The sequence below is a fragment of the Parambassis ranga genome, chromosome 2 (genome assembly GCF_900634625.1).
Source record: "Parambassis ranga chromosome 2, fParRan2.1, whole genome shotgun sequence".
NCBI lineage: Eukaryota > Metazoa > Chordata > Actinopteri > Ambassidae > Parambassis > Parambassis ranga.
Window position 1 is genome coordinate 33,992,578 of NC_041023.1, and position 16,393 is coordinate 34,008,970.

At 40.1% G+C, this 16,393-nt stretch overlaps 1 protein-coding gene across 1 annotated transcript in view; it reads right to left on the reverse strand.

The window, feature by feature from the left end:
* camk1da (calcium/calmodulin-dependent protein kinase 1Da) overlaps window positions 1-16,393 on the reverse strand; it is a 47,421-nt gene that overhangs the window by 11,902 nt on the left and 19,126 nt on the right. The window contains exons 2-5 of the mRNA XM_028397263.1: window positions 14,242-14,373; window positions 10,975-11,049; window positions 2,978-3,116; window positions 2,498-2,624 (exon numbers count right to left, since the gene is read on the reverse strand). Of these exons, the coding sequence (XP_028253064.1) occupies window positions 2,498-2,624; window positions 2,978-3,116; window positions 10,975-11,049; window positions 14,242-14,373 (473 nt within the window). The remainder of the gene's footprint in view (window positions 1-2,497; window positions 2,625-2,977; window positions 3,117-10,974; window positions 11,050-14,241; window positions 14,374-16,393) is intronic.

Consider the following 16,393-nt stretch of genomic DNA (forward strand, 5'->3'; position numbering starts at 1 on the left):
CATCCAACAAAGTTATAAAGCTAACACTGCAGGTATGTTTCAGACCCATTTTCTCTGACTGACCTGACTTTCATCTGCAGCTCATTACTGCAGATCCTGACAAAGTAAATTACTGATGACAGTGAGCTCACCATAACATCACCTCACACACACACAAGGCTGGCTGAAAATAGATTTGGCACACTTCTACACATACACGGCCAGATATGAAGAGCTGAATCAGAGGGCTTAAATTTGTTTATTGGTCTGCTCTGAGTCATTGCGAAGGTGTGTGTGTGTTTGTGCTTGATTCAGAATTGGGGAATTTTTAAACACTGAGGTCATTCTGTACTGAAATTCAGGGGTTAAAGATTTCAATGTATTTTTTTTTCAATTGCTTTAACTTAAAAATGGCGTTTCTATATATCTGTCAAACACTACACTACATCTCTCACTAGCGAGAGATGGTTGAATTTCATGAGAACTGCTCAGTCCACCCTCTGTTATGGCTAAACAAACTGCTGTGCGTGTTGATTGCATGATGCCAAAATCTGTATTTTGTTAAAACAAGAGTTTGAATGTTTTTTTTTTTCTTGTCAAAAACAACCCTCAACAAAACTACCGTACGTGTATCCATATAATTTAACTGTAAATACCACTTTTATACATTATACATTCTGCAGACAGTAAATACAGATTATATATAGTTTCAGACATTTTCATGTTCAGTCTATGGCCACATTAAAGTTTGTTTTGGTTTGGGATCGTGCATTATGGTTACAAAGACCCCTCAGGTTTCTAGAAACCTGGATTACAACATAGCCTCTCAGGAAGACACATTCATCACGATGTTCCAAAGATTTTGAAAACAAAGCTGTTTGCCTCCACTGACCGATCAGGTTTACATCCATGTCTGCCCTGATAAAAAGAATGGACTGACACACAGTTAACACATCAGTTAACATAATGCTACCGGTGATGGCTGTCTCCAACACGGTCATTGTGTTGTCCCATACCTCTTATTATTCAGATCTGAATTTCATTTTGTGTTAGTGTTTCATTTTTTTTTTGGTTAGCCTGTGTTTGTTTTTAGATGCAAAGTATATTAAATAGGAATGCCCTGCAGTCCAGAAAACCTCTGCTGGAGAGTGACAAAGGTGGGGGTGAAGCTTTAAGGATAGATGGATGGAGGAAAAAAAAGAGAAGGAAATGTGGGGAACGGATCAGACCATTTAAAGTAAAATCCTGGCCTGTATTTTTTTTTTTTTTACATTTTTGTGGGTTAAAGACAGAGCGTAAGTAGAAAAGAAGGTTTATTACATTTCAGAGGTATTACACCAACATCAGAGAAAAGCAGTCAGTTCGTGAAGGGACTTATTCAAATTCTGAGCCAGGCTGGGTTTAATAACATTCAATAGTTCAACATTTATGTACCTGTCTGTCAGTATTTCTCTCACAGGCTTATTTATGTGAGACTTTGTATGATGCTTATTAGAAGCATGAGTGTGTGATGTTGCTGAACATCTGTCTCCTATAACCACAAACACACACAAACAGAAACAGAGACACACAACTAAAAAAACTACACACAGACATTCACCCAAAATAAGATGTATATAGAACATATACAGTACATATACAGCAGTGCTTTATGCAGACTCAGCAGAGGGAGGTAGTCTGTCAGGGACTGATAAGCACAACTGGTGTGTGTGGATGTACTGTGCACGCACACACACTGTGCTCCAGATAACACAGTGAACAAAGCTGATGCAGGAAACATAAATGGTGTCAGATGAGAACATGTGTTTGTTTAATTTTTTATGTGTATATTGGACAGATGTCTAGAGAAATGACTGCATCACGTAGGGACATAATGGCAGATTTGTAAATACTGGCTAAAAGAATAAATCACTGGAGGTTCTAATGCTTTCCAAGAACAAAAACGAATTAAATGAGCTAATGTAAGCTGCAAACATTAGCATGTCTACCTCCCTTTACAGGCTACCTATAGTAGCAAAAGGTAGCATACTATTATAATATAATTCATTATTAGGGTTGTAATAAACAAAGCCTTTGCTCATAATGTAGTCCATGTGTAGTAGTGTTTCCTCTATGTCTACTGCAGAAGCGATGGATATTATCAGAGTGAGGCTAACTTTAGTTTCTAAATGAATTTGGAGGTGAATAAACTCAACCAATTGAGTATGAGGAGTATGTGATGTTCACCAAAAACAGCCCCAGAAGAGAAAACATGTGGTTGCTTGGCTACTAAACTATGATGATAATGAGTTTCTGTGGATCTTCATTTACACACAGAGGACGTGAGGACTATATCATGAAGGTTACCGAGACATGCTGAACAGTGTGTTCAATCTGTTCTGCAGGAGACAAAGCAAACCTGAGAACAAGAGGGTTACTCTTGTCCCACTCAAGTGGCAGCAGACAGCTACAGCAGGTAGATATTTTGGGTAATCAACACTACAAACTTCTAAGAATGAGGATGGTATGACTGACTTACCCACATAGCCTGGCGTGCCACAGGCAGTGGACATGACATCACCACTGCCCTCCATCTTGGAAAGACCAAAGTCACTGATCATGATCTTGGACTCATCTTGAGGATTAAAATACAGCAAGTTCTCAGGCTATAGAAAGAAGAAATACAATATTTACTGAGTTTAATGTGAGTTACACTTTGTTTTTCACAAGCAGTAGGGCAACTGTACAGTAACAGACACAACCTGCTTTCCTTCCTCGTTTCACTCTGACCAATCACATCCCTCCTAACAGCTGGCACACGCCACACTGACCTACACTGCACTGCAAGTGTTAAACCATTGCCCTTATTGCAGCAGTAAATCACTGGCTGTCAAGTGAAAATAAGCCGCTGTGTGGACTGAAGATGTGGGAGGGGCCAGTAAGTGTGTGTGGAAAGGCCTAAATAAAAAAGAATTCTTGTGTGGGCGTATGTGTGTGCATGTGTGACAAAGTGTATTACCTTCAGGTCTCGGTGTACGATCCCCATCTTGTGCAGGTAATTAACGGCGTCCAGGACTTGCCGGATCAGCGTGCTTGCATCTTTCTCAGTATAGAAACCTTTTTCCACAATTCGGTCGAACAGCTCACCGCCGGACACCCTGCAGGATGGGCACAAAGTGTGTATATGGTGAAAGAAGCACACATACTTGTTCAGACTAATGACAGTAACTGGTAACAGGCTGAGGGGGGTGTGCTGGGTTGAGATTTCTGGTAATTTATGAGCTGTAGATGTTTCCAGCCAGCAGTCTGCGGAAGCTGTGAGCAACGTGTTAACACACACACAAACTCGCGCACACACACACACACTCAGTATTCACTATATCATGTAACATATATGTATAAAATGTGATAAGAGTTGGAAAACACAGCCTCATTTATTCCTGTAAAGTGTTTCCTTTCTTCTCATCTTTCAGCCTGATTCACAGGAGCAAAAGAAACAGCATCTGTTCAACATGAGTTTGATTTCACCTTTTAGCCACAGTAAAGGATGGCTCAAACTCTTACAGTAAGGTACCTCGACCTGCCTAATTTTCTTATTTAAAAGTGTCAAATAGATTTGGAAATTTTTTTATTAATATAAGAGAGTAGAACATTTTTCTTTGAGTCAATATTTTGCTCAAAAACCTAGATCAATATAAAGAAACTGGCATAAAATGTTTCAAAGATTATGAACCTTCCCCAAATGTCTATTGCTATGCAGACAGAATGAAAACAGTCACATGATAAAAAGCCACATTTGACCCAGGAAAAACACTTACATAAGTCAATCTGCAAATTTCTTCCCTCTGGCAGATTCTTCCAATACTAGTTCCAATACTTTTTATGGCTCCAGAGCACATGAAATAGCTTGTCCAGGTATACACAACATACAGTTTATACAGGTGAGAAGTAGCGTCTCACTTTGTAGACAAGAAGATAGCTCCCCCTGCTGGAGGGTAACCTCTTTATCACACCACAATCTAAACTAAATATTAGCATTTTTATTCACAATACAGATAGCAAAAGGAGCAAATGTATGCAAGTCGCATATAAGCAGTTGCTGCAGCAACCCAATAACAGTAAGTTACTGATAATAGTGGTAGCAGTGACAAAAGTAACAGGAGCTTTGCACACAGCTTTGTAGTTTTCTCTCAATACAGCATGTTTACATGTTAAACAATAATAACCACAACGCAAGAAATAAGAATTCACAAGGGCAAACACACGCAAACAGGCACACAGTTTGCCTGGTTTATCTGTGGGCTGTCGTCACGGCGACAGATCAGATTAGAGCCTGTGGAAGTTAAACTCTAATGAAGTTTCTGAAAAAAAGAGATCAGAATTAATTGCTAATCCTCTCTCTCTCACTTCAAAGGGCAGCAACTCGTTCGGTTTCAGATGCTGTCATGTCTGGGAATGAAGAGAAAGGGCTAAACACACACACACACGGCAAAAAGGGAGATCAGCCACCAGGCTGCATGGTTGCATAAGCATTTGCGTAAGGAGACCATGGCAATCAGACAAGAGCTCCCACACAAACACAGATAGACAGATGTAAGGGCAGGACCACATTTACACAGGCAAAAACATATTAAACCAAATGCATACATACAAACTACAGAATACTAAAGGAAAGGTCACATCTAACATTGAGAACGCTTGAAGTACACAGCATCAGTGACATTATACTACGTCTACAACAGGACTCAATGTTTCGCCTACAGTATTTTATCTATAATAAACAGATAAGCAATCTGCACCACCTGCTGTTGTTTGATTATCAGCTGTTAGGGGTTAGCATGCTGCGGCACAATAAAACAGACAAAGTGTCACCATCTGCACTCAGCAGTTTCTACATCTTCAGTGTGCTGCTGCTGCTGTGGAAAACTCTCTACAGAATCCCCAAGCTGTCAGTACATCATGAGGAGAGTCTTTCCATATAAACGGATGAAAGCACTGAATGACAGGCCATGACATGACAACCTCTAACAAGATCACCTGGCCCCTTATCTGAGAATGGGTAGTACTTAGCGCACTCTTGATGCACACACTGTAACGTGCTACAAGAGTCTCAAAATCTTTCCAGAGTAAATGTTACATTCCTCCCCCCTTCATTTTCACCACCACTCCATCTGTTTCTCCTCTGTCAGCTCATCCATTTACAGGCAGACAGTCTTATCATTCTCTCAAGACGGTGGCTGTGCATCATAGCTGACAGCAACCCTTATTTTCAAATGTGTATGTGTGAGTGAGCAAACGCGCAGTTCTCCAAGGCAGAGATGAAGAGCCATTACAATCGTATTAATCACAGCCGAGTCAGAGCCATACTGAGCTGCTGTGGTCATTAGCTGCAGTCGAGGTAGGAAAACCCCACTGCTGCACTTATACCTCCTGTTTATTTTCTTTGATCTAAATCTTGTTTGTTCAATTGGACACTTGAATCAGATTAAGGCAGTACAGTGGAAACTGTCATGTAAATACTGTAATTACCCTAATTTTATTAAAGTCCTAATCTGTGTGCACATAACTTGATTAACAATTAGACATCTATTATGCAATAGCTCAATAATTAGGCAATATTTGGGCATTTGTTCTCGCTTTAAATTTGTGTATGCATCAACTGGACACTTATTTGGAAACATTTTTAGACCACACAATTTCAGAGCATTAGCAAAAACTCATTTAACATGTGCAATTTGATGTTGATACTCCAGAAAGGAGCCACAATAATAGGCAAGGTTGAGATAAACAGGTTCTGCACAGCCTCGAAATCTGATTAGGCTTATTCTCTTTCCCATAGTTTGTGCTCTTTCCTCTCTCTCCCTCTGCAGGTGGCTCTGAGATGCATGTTGATTCGACGGTTGCTTGTTCCACCAATCTGCCAAGTGTTAACGGCTTACACAAACAAATCTGAGCCATCTAATAGTGCTTTTTGAAATGTGTCATTTTTACCCCAACTTCATCAACTTATTAAGGAACGGAAAAAATCATGTTTATATGTTGCTTTGTTGCTACCTGTGCTTAAACCTGCAGAAACAAGCTTCAGGATTAAATTCAAAAAACTGCTGGTACTGGCAACACCCCTGCTGCCAAAGGACAGTCCAGTGTAAACAAAGGTTTACAGTTATGAACGCTAACTAAAAAGCTGTCAGCCTGCGAACGTGTCCTGCTGCTTCGCAGATTTTCCATCAGCCCACGAGGATCTGAAGGGGGAGGCAGGATTCCAAAAGCACATTGAAAACTACATAAACAAATACGAACTCTTGAAAGCCAAATTCTCCGAACACTTTTTCATTTTGTGTACCTTTTTTTAACAAAAGCACAATGTTGCATTGGTTTTTATAACAGCATGGACTGATTACCTCCCTTGTCGAGGTTACATAAGACAAACTGATGAACGAAACAGGTACTGCATCGATCTGCCGCATTGCAGGAAACAGTCAAAACTCCTTGTACCTAAATGAGGTTTCTGTCCAGTGTAGAAAGGAACTGAGATTTCAATAAATGCAGATGATTATACTAAATGAAGTTACTTAATACTAACTGCATTGATTAGTACACATGAGAGGCTTACAGAAGCACTGCAGACTTTGTGCACAGTTTAGCTGTCAACTTTTACAAGACAATACTGGTTATGTTAATGATCAGTCTAGTGATAGACTGTATTGCAGCCTGCAGCACTGACACTAAAAGAAAAGGAGTCTAAACCACTCGCTCTTTTGATGCTTTTACACTGTCTTTGAAATTTTAACTTGCTTTCCCCTGATTCTGATTCTTTGTACACAAGATGCTTTAAAGAGAAGTGATTAAACAGTCAAATACAAGAATGAAATTAAACATGACCAAAACAGCTTCTGGAAGATTTCCTAGATTATCCAAAATCCTCTCTAAGCTATGTAAACAAAAACTACAGCCTAATTAAAGCTGCAAAAAAGTATGTTCCACATGTTCATTTGTATGCAGAGCAGATGCTTGTATATACTGAAATACTAAACCAAATCTGTCTATTTAGTGAGAATAGTGTCAGGAGTGTTGTGTGACAGAAAAGTGTCAGTAGTGAGAGCAGCTATACTGTATGGATTTGAGACTGTGGTAGAGAGGAAAGAAAAGAAGCAGAGCTGGAGGTAGCTGAGATGAAGATGAAGTCAGACAGGCCAGACTGAGATGGTTTAAGCGTGTGCAGAGAAGGGATAGTGGTTATATTGGTAGAAGGATGTTGGAGCTGCCAGGCAAGAGGTCAAGAGGAAGGCCAAGGAGGAGACATGCAGTTGGTTGGGGTGAGAAAAGAGGATGCTGAGGATAGAGTTAGGTGGAAATAGATGATTCGCCCTGGCAACACCTTAAAGGTAGGGTAGGAGATTTTGAAAACTCAGTGAGAGTCAGCCAGATTTTGAAAATAAACACACGCCCCTTTCTCTCGGAGCTCACCCCGAAGCCACGCCTCCCAACCGGTCTGTGACTTCGGCCATCATGCATGTACCTCTCTGGTGAGCGCAGAGCAGGAAAAGAGTGACAAAAAGCCAATACTCTGTGCAGGTGTGCCTCGGAGGATTGGCTAATGTTTTTAGCATTTTATAGCTTCCACAGATGATTAATATTGTTCATTTTAAACCGAAACTGCCGAACTAATTGGTTGCTATCAGATTGTAAAGAGAAGTTACACCAATTTAACAAAAAGTGCATCAGAATTAAATCTCCTACCCTACCTTTAAGGGAACAGCCAAAAGGAGAAGAAAAACAAGAAGAAGTCTTTAGGGCAGAGCTAATCACAGACACCTTATTGAACTGATGCATTGGTTGTGCTGGTAGAGCAACACCAGCATTCATCTAAACTATTTCTGGCTACCTTGAAAATTTAAGTACAACATTCCCTACTTCACACTTTATGTTGTGTGATATTACATTATGCTCATGATGTCAACTGCTGCAGTATCTAGGTTATCTAGTTATAATCCACAGGTCACATTGTAACTATAAAAACTAACACTTCCTTCTGCTCACTAACACGTGAGCAGAAGGAAGGCAAGAGGTGATGGTGATGGAATAAGGTGCAAGATGAGAGGAAAGAAAGCAATGAAGTGAAAAAGCAGAGGGCAGATGGTGTGAGGGAGGAGAGAGGGAGCAGTAGTGGGCTCTTTCCTATTACTGTCTCTGTCAGGACAGAACTAAAATACTGTTTTGACCTTAAATATGCAATGGTGCATTCAGAGATTCTGAAATTTTGTAGCTTGTGATGTACGTAAAGCAGGGCACATCAGGTCAGTCTTTATTAACAGCTAGTCAGAAGCTGAATCTGTCTGACAACGACTGTTGACATTTGAGACTTTTTGATTTATAGCTGACTCTAAAAGAAGCTGCTGGTCATGGATGCTGCAGTCCCATAGTTGCATAGTTGATCACATAGCTAAAACCTGCCTAAACATCTTGACAACAAATAATATGTTAACCGAAGTAAAGACAAAGACATGTACAGCCACACTTCATCATAAGCCCTAGCCCACAAGGAACCACATGGAGTGTATGCAGTGAACTGTGAACATGCAGACTACAGGCCAGGAAAATCTAGTACCATAGATAAGTCGCACCGGACTATTAGTCGCACCAGCGGGCCAGTGTAAATCACTGCGTTTTTAGCATAACATTGCCTCCTGAATTCCACTTAAGTGGTGCGGCTTCAGGACATTAAGAGTAAGACACACGCATGAACATCCTGTAAATGAGTAAAAGGCAGAATACTGTGCGCTATAGCTGTCTGGAATCGGCTCAGCTGCAAGCACACGTTCCATAAATGTGCGCGTCATCTATGCTCAGAATGCAAAGTGTGGACAAGCTGGAGGTGGAGGAGAACCGTCAGGAGAGGGACAGAACAGCTGCCATTATATTTGTAATGGGACGTCAGGACACAAGGCTAACTAATTGTATATTTTTTCATATATAAGTAGCACCTGAGTATAAGTCGCATACCCAGCCAAAGGATGAAAAAAAGTGCGACTTATAGTCCGGAAAATACGGTAGTTTGTATGTAAGAGAGAAACCCTGAGCTATGTCTGCCTATTCTGATTGGGATGGGATGGGAAGGCAATGAAATCTGACTGCAGGCTATTCCACTGGCCCAGTGATACAACCCTATCTGTCACTAGCTGCCACACTTTGCCAGACATTGCTATGCTTTTGTGTTTTTCGAATGTGAAGGGAATCAACGCTCATACAATTTAATGACATGTATACCATCAGTCTGCTTATCTATTTTCTGTTGTAATGGCTAAATTGTGGATTCAAGCCAATTTATTAATAATTGACTTAATACAATTTATTATACAATTTATTAATAATGTAAAGTTGATTTCAGCATGATCATTGTGAGTCTGGTTTTCTGTACCAATAATCTTACCAGCTTTCTGGGCTGAACTCAGCCAATCAGAAAGAGGCTTAGTCTGAGAAGGAAGAAGAATTTTAGTACTTAAAACCTAAAATGATACAGCAGCTTTTTATTAAAGATGTAAAATAAAACACAGTGAACTCAATCCAAACTTTAGGTAAACAGCTTACCGTAATTGGAGTTAAGACTTTCGACTGGAGTTTGGCCAGCAGAGGTGACGTGCTGGTTTGAGCTCAGTCAAAGAGTGGACTGAGCGCCAGAAAAGACCTGCTTAATCTATGTGCTTGCTTTGACTGAGAAGTGATCATTCCTGCAGATAGCTATATTTATTGTTAGCTTCTTAGCTAGCTAGCCAGGAAGTCTTAAAATGAAACATATATGGTAGCATATTTTAAGCTGGAATAATAATGATTAACAATATGGATTACTGCACATACACAGAAGCATTCCTTACGTCACAACTGAAAATGTCACAGCTGTACTACTGTGCCTGCTGCTGAACATAAATACCATTAAAGATCAGTGATGTCAGTTCAGACCTCCATTATCAAATGAGGTCTGACTTAACTATATCACAGTAACCTATTTATCTCTTATTGTCTTTTTGTGTTACTAGTGTAACTGACAAATCACTACTGTTTGAGCTACATCTTCTTTAGTCACACTGCTTTCCACATTGATTCTCAAATGCAAGTTTAAAACAATAAGTTACAGTAACAGATCGTCTAACACAGCTCCTCTGAGATGAATTGCTAGGAGATGGTGTTCATGGTATAAATGTTTTATGTTACCGCCCAGGGAGCAGTGATTGAGTCTATAGGGCCATCATGAGTACTATAAGAAGTCAGTCGTCATGTGTGCAACACACGAGTTAATGCATTATTGTAAAGTTTTGTTTTAAATGTTGCAAAATTGCAGAATTTGTGGCACACTGACATCAGGTTGTAAATGCAGTCACTGTTGCGTAATCCCAAGCCGTGACTTCCACCTGTACTTGACTGAAATGTTTCCAGCATGATTGCCAAACTTCCAGACCAACTTCTTCCTCTTATGTAAGTAGCTCTAACCTTGCAGAGGAGGTCAGTAGGGCACCCATGGGTGTACCACGGGCAATCCTGCTTCCCTTTACTGCTGACCATCAAAGCAGATATGCCACTGATGTAATAGAGGCCTGTAGCTGTGTGTATGTGTGTGGGAGGACGAGTGGGCTTTTTAGATGTCATCTCACAAGTGTGTGTGTGTTGATGGGTAGAAGAATAAGATTAAATGTGTGAGCATGACAGATATGTGGCATTACATATTTGAACACATTTTTTGTTTGGTAAGTACATTGTCCTTCTTCAATGAGCATATCCACTCTGAAGGGAACACTAAAAAACACAAATAAGGCACTCACAAGACACCTAATCTCAGAAAACTGAGCATGAAATTTAGAAAAGCTTGAATGACCCTTTAAGTGCTAGAACGGCAGCTGCCATGACCTGACTGCTTGATTAAATTGTCTCCCAAGGACACACAAAAGCTTTCTGGGGGTCTGCAGTCTCTTCAGTTATAGGGTAACACATCGGTTATGACAATACAAAATAATATGGACTCACAGTTGCATAATCAGGTAGAGGTGGTCGGGACTTTCATAGATGTCCTCCAGTGCAACGATATTTTCATGCTTGATCCTGCGAAACAAAGACAAACCATCAGAAAAGATTTTTACTTCTTACATTACACAAAGACCCATTAACAGAGCTAAATGGCTTTTAATCCTAATGGTACTGATGAACTGCAGAAGTGTACTACAAAGGAATAAACCCCGACAGTGACCTAGTATGATCTCTCAATCCAGATGTTAATATGAAGTTTGAGCATAGTCTCACCATTTAGTAGCTGTTCTGTCAGACATGGTTGAAAGCTCCACCAAATATTAAGTCTAAACAGTAATTCTACTTCATTTTAAATTTTTAAAATTCAAAAACAAACTACTATATTTTAGGAATTTGAGCCATTTTACCCAAAACGTCTTTCCACCCTCTCATCATTCTTGGAGCTCACTCTTTTCTGATTTCTCCATGGTTACAGCAGTGTGATGAGGGTGTTTCCATCCTTCTGTGTGTGTGTGTGTGTATGAGCCAGTGTGTAGGTGTGCAGGTGCATGTTCGTTATCCTAATACCTCATCCCTTGTAGAAGCACGATTGATTTTGTGCGTGGGTGTGTAGTTAATCATCTTATGCATTGTCAACGGAGGTAACTCCCTGTGGTCTACCTCAGACACACACAAACACAAGCTTCCACAGCAGGCACGCAGGTGAGTATCCAACACTTATTATGGAGCGTATGATCCCTGTGACGGCAGGCAGTCGGTGAACCACAGAGCAGAGACATGACTCATACACACATACACATGACTGCAGGTTGAAAAAGGATAATGTGTGTATTTAAGCCCTGCCTGGGATAATGAATGGCTGGCAGAAAACAGCCTGAGTGTAATGGCAGATGAGAGCCAGGGTGCATTCAGAAAAACCCTCTCATACATTACAGGGTTTATGCTGCAGTTAGTTGTTCTCATTCATGGATTTGTGCATGTGTCCTCGGGTTACTGCAGTACACAGCCAGAGGATATGTGCCAACTGTATCATATCTTGTGTACAAACATATTTAGTCAGATGATAATTTATAATAATTTCAAAAACAGCCTACATTTATTGATTTCACTTTATTTTTTAAATTTTCTTCTTCATGTCATTTTCTACATGAACATGGTGCTTAATCAGTCTGACCAGGAGTCCCACACTGCACAAACTGGTAGAGACTGCCAGTCTGCTCAGTGATGTTCTCAATCATTTACAGTAATGACACTCATTTGTCTAAATGGCTGTCTGCGTCTCTCCCTCATTACTGAAGGCAATTCTTATTTTCTCTAACGTTCCTCTGTACAGCCAAATTAGCAATACTTATTGCATTTAATAACACAATACATCTGTGTTAACACATGAGCACTTTGATATTTCTGTGTAATTGCATGCTTACATAATTGTGTGTTAAATGGAGACAAAGAAGTCCTTGTATGACTACGGCAAAAAGTGTCTGACCACATGCTAAGGAGCAACTCTGACTGAAGCACCAGCCCATCTAATACAAATATATATGTCAGCATGACACACACACTGCTCTCATCAATACATTATCATCTCAGCTGATGTGCGCTACTGCATCAAGACATGCTTCTGTTCCTTTCAACTGCATAAACACATCAGAAAAGCTGCAATTGCATGTTACAGGTGGACCTGGCACATTCAGCTGTCTTCTGTCTTCTTGATGCCTTCAGAACAAAAATGGCCAAAGGACGTCATCTGTATGCTGCAAAACCCAAATGTATATGCAGCAATTGATTTTTTGCTTTAAGCACACATTAAAAGTCTGTGCAAACCAGGTGGATTTTTTTCAGGCTAGGCTACAACTGGTCAGTTGAGTTTATTGAACAGTAAATAGTTTGGTCACACTTCTGATTCTATAAAACTGTTCATATTGGTGCATAGCCCATATTTATGTATTAGCCTTAAATATTAAAATTGTTATTTTTTTTTACAACCTTATCCATCAAAATGAGTGGAATTAGCATTAGCATGGCTGTTCACCCCAAAATTGGCAATCGGCAATTGGCAGGTACAATCTCTAGTGATTTGGATGAAATTCCATCACTGTGGAGAAAAAAAATCTGAATTTACCCTCTAGAATCAAGGGTAAAAGCAATCGGAAGCAAGAATATCAAAAGGTTTGGCAAGCCTGGGATGCATATTATTCAGTAGAATAGATTTTGTGTTTTTTGGTTTGCTGTGCACAGAGAAGATATCCCCCTTTTCAGGGCTCTAGAGTGCGACCATTTTGGTCGCAAATGCGACCTAATTGCAACCAAAAAATATCAGAGGTCGCACCGGTACGACCAGCTGTTAAGGCTGTTCCATACTCCGCGAGACAAAGAGCGGAGAACGTGCTCCACGGGTGGTAAGAGATACAAAAAAAAGGTCTTTTCCGCACTGAGGTACCATACTCCGCGAGACGCGTGTGTGCAGAACTCCTCATACGGCCCGCCCACTAAACTATAAGGAAAGACTTTACTGAGTTTTTTAACACACCACAAGGACTTGTGCCATGGCAAGAGGGCATTATACAGAATACAGCCATTATACATTATACAGCCAGAAAATACAGAGAGAAAACAAACAGGGAACTGAAGAGTGCTGTATGAACTTTGAATCTTCATTATGGATTTCTGACATGCAGACTTGTTGGCTAGTTTGTCCATAATTTGAATGAGTACTATCAGTACTTTATCGGTATTTAAAATACTTTTTATTTAACTGTGTTCATTATACAAGGTCCAAATTAATTTTAAGATGTTATGTGATTGTGAACCCACTGTGACACAACCTCTGGACTGGTGTACATTGTCTTAGTGGTTAGAACAGTAAATGGTAAACATTTCAATCCAATACTAATGTCATAGCTATATCATAAGAAGGTATGTTGTTAGCATATGCCTTTTTCTAGAATGTGTGCCAGTGAATAAACATTTCCTCTTACCATCATTTGTTTTAAATACAGTGTACCAGAAGTACTGCCAGACAACTGACTGTTGTTTAAGTCATGCAGCTGTACTACAGACAGACAGAACTTTCAGTCCTCAAGCGTGTGTGTGTATTTATATAGTATGTGCTCCTATGTGTGGTAGGTGGGATGTGGATCGTGACCTGGGGGCGAGGGGTTTGATGGAGGTGGGGTATGATGTGCGGCAGAGAGAGGAGATGCACAGTTGCCCAGGTAACCAGGAATTAGTAGGCTTATGTGTGTGTGTTTTTGTCATAGCCCATACTTCCTCAGCACGGCGATCTCATTTTCGATGCTGCTCTCCTTTCCTTTCAGAGCCTTCTTGGGGATGCACTTCACTGCAAACATCCGGCTGCTCTGCTTCTCCTGGGCCAGGACCACCTCAGAAAATGCCCCTCTGTGGACACACACAGATCACAAGTCATTTGATTCACAGTCATTCTCTAAACTTCTGATTTACCACTCACATGAATTCAGCTATTTTTATTTAAGATTCCATTTCCCACAGGTAGTCTGTGTCTGATTATATTAATGTGCAGAAAATATCACTGCAGCTTAATGTGATTGGATCTGCCATGTGTAGCATTAGCATTTTATTTATTTATTCACTTAATGACTGAATGACTGCAATGTTTGAAAATCATTTTTAAGTTTTCTTTCTCATACAAATTGATGATCATTGATAATCATCATGGCAACATTAAGCAAAATATAATAGAGATTTAATTCAGCTGTGATTTTTTTTAAATGAGCATGTTTGTGTATGTGTGCATGTGCGTCATGCAGACAGAGTGATGAATGAAGATGAGCCTATTGCAAGTTAATCTGTCTGAACTGAGCGGTGACTGCTGTGTCGATCTCGGCCTTCATCTTCACCGATGTGCGGGAGTAAACAAGGTTCTATCCTTATCTCTTTTCTCCACTCTCCACCTTTCTGTCCAGAATTTAACAGCTACCTGCAGCTGATATAAATCCAAAGTGAATTCAATTCAATTAAAGAGCACAAGCTCTCTTATGGCATTTAATAGTTGAGCTCATTGCTATTTATTTGACATTTAGGTTTCATATGAGCCAGGTACACTGACGGTTATAGTAAAGAATCTAAAAATACAAAGTAGAGTCTTAAAATGACACAATGACTCCTGTGCTGCTGATTAAACACCTTCTAATAGCTGTTAAGATCCTATATCCACATCGTCAATACTCATTCAGAGGTTTCAAAATCTACTTGAAGTCATTTTCCGCTTCTCCCCTATTGCTTGAAAAATGAATTCCCATCACTACATTAAACCTTCATTATATCTTCCACCTTTTTTCCTCTGGTTTTTATTCAAGTGCTGCTCCATTTATGTGTATTCTGCTAAGTGTTTTTGTGCAGTGAGTGTGTTTCAAGCTTCTCATTCAAGGAGAAAGAGGCTGTTGTGAATGGGTGCTCTATTGGATGAATATGTGCGTGGTGCTGTGCAAAAAGCCCTGAAGCCCTTTAGAGCGAAGCACATTTGACAAGTCCATCAACCACAAGGCCGACTACTTGTCTTAAAAACAGAAGCGTAACGACACACACAGAAACATGGTTGTTGCTGCTTTCCTGGATGTTTGTTTTTTCCCGCAGCTCTCAACAGGAATCTTGTTTTCTTCTCACCTTCACTTCCTCTTTTCTTCTCTGTCATTCTCTTTTGTCTTTTACCTCATGCTCCACACATCTTTTGAAAGGATCATACCAGCAGTTACCCCTGGTGATCAAGATGTACTGCTCAGTGGTCAATCAGATCACTTCAACTGACTCGCACGTGGGCACACAACTGAGACCTGCTTGCACTTATAATGGCTGTTGTGGGTTTTGGTGATGTCAAAGCCAGACAAAACAAGTGGGTTGTGCTGTTTCAATTGTTGCTGAACTCACTGAAGCCTTTCATTCATTACCCTCAGACAGAGGCATACATGGATGAGAACCCACTGTGGAAAAAGCCCATACTGAGATGCATATAAACATAAGCCCTTTAAAGCCGTCTTCCTCTTTCAAACACAATCCTGGACTGTGTGTATGTATGGGCAGATATCTCCTATCTAACTGGGGGTATGTGAACTGAGCCTTAACCTACACAACTATCCCAATAATCCTATAATATCAGCAGAGAACAAACACAGTGTACACAATTATGAACATGGACTCTCAAGAAAGGCAAACCTGAAGAAATCAGGATTGAACGATGAGCCTTGTAGTGTTAATGTAGCCCATGTGTCCATATATGATGTGGTGAGACTGCTTTGGCAAGAAAGTTCAACACAATACAACAATCAACAAATACTCACAACTAAATATGAAATGCAGTCCATATGTGTAATTCTTGCTGAATATTATGCTTGAAAGATTCAAAAGAAACTGAGCAGCACTAAATTGATAAAAAAGGTCAGGA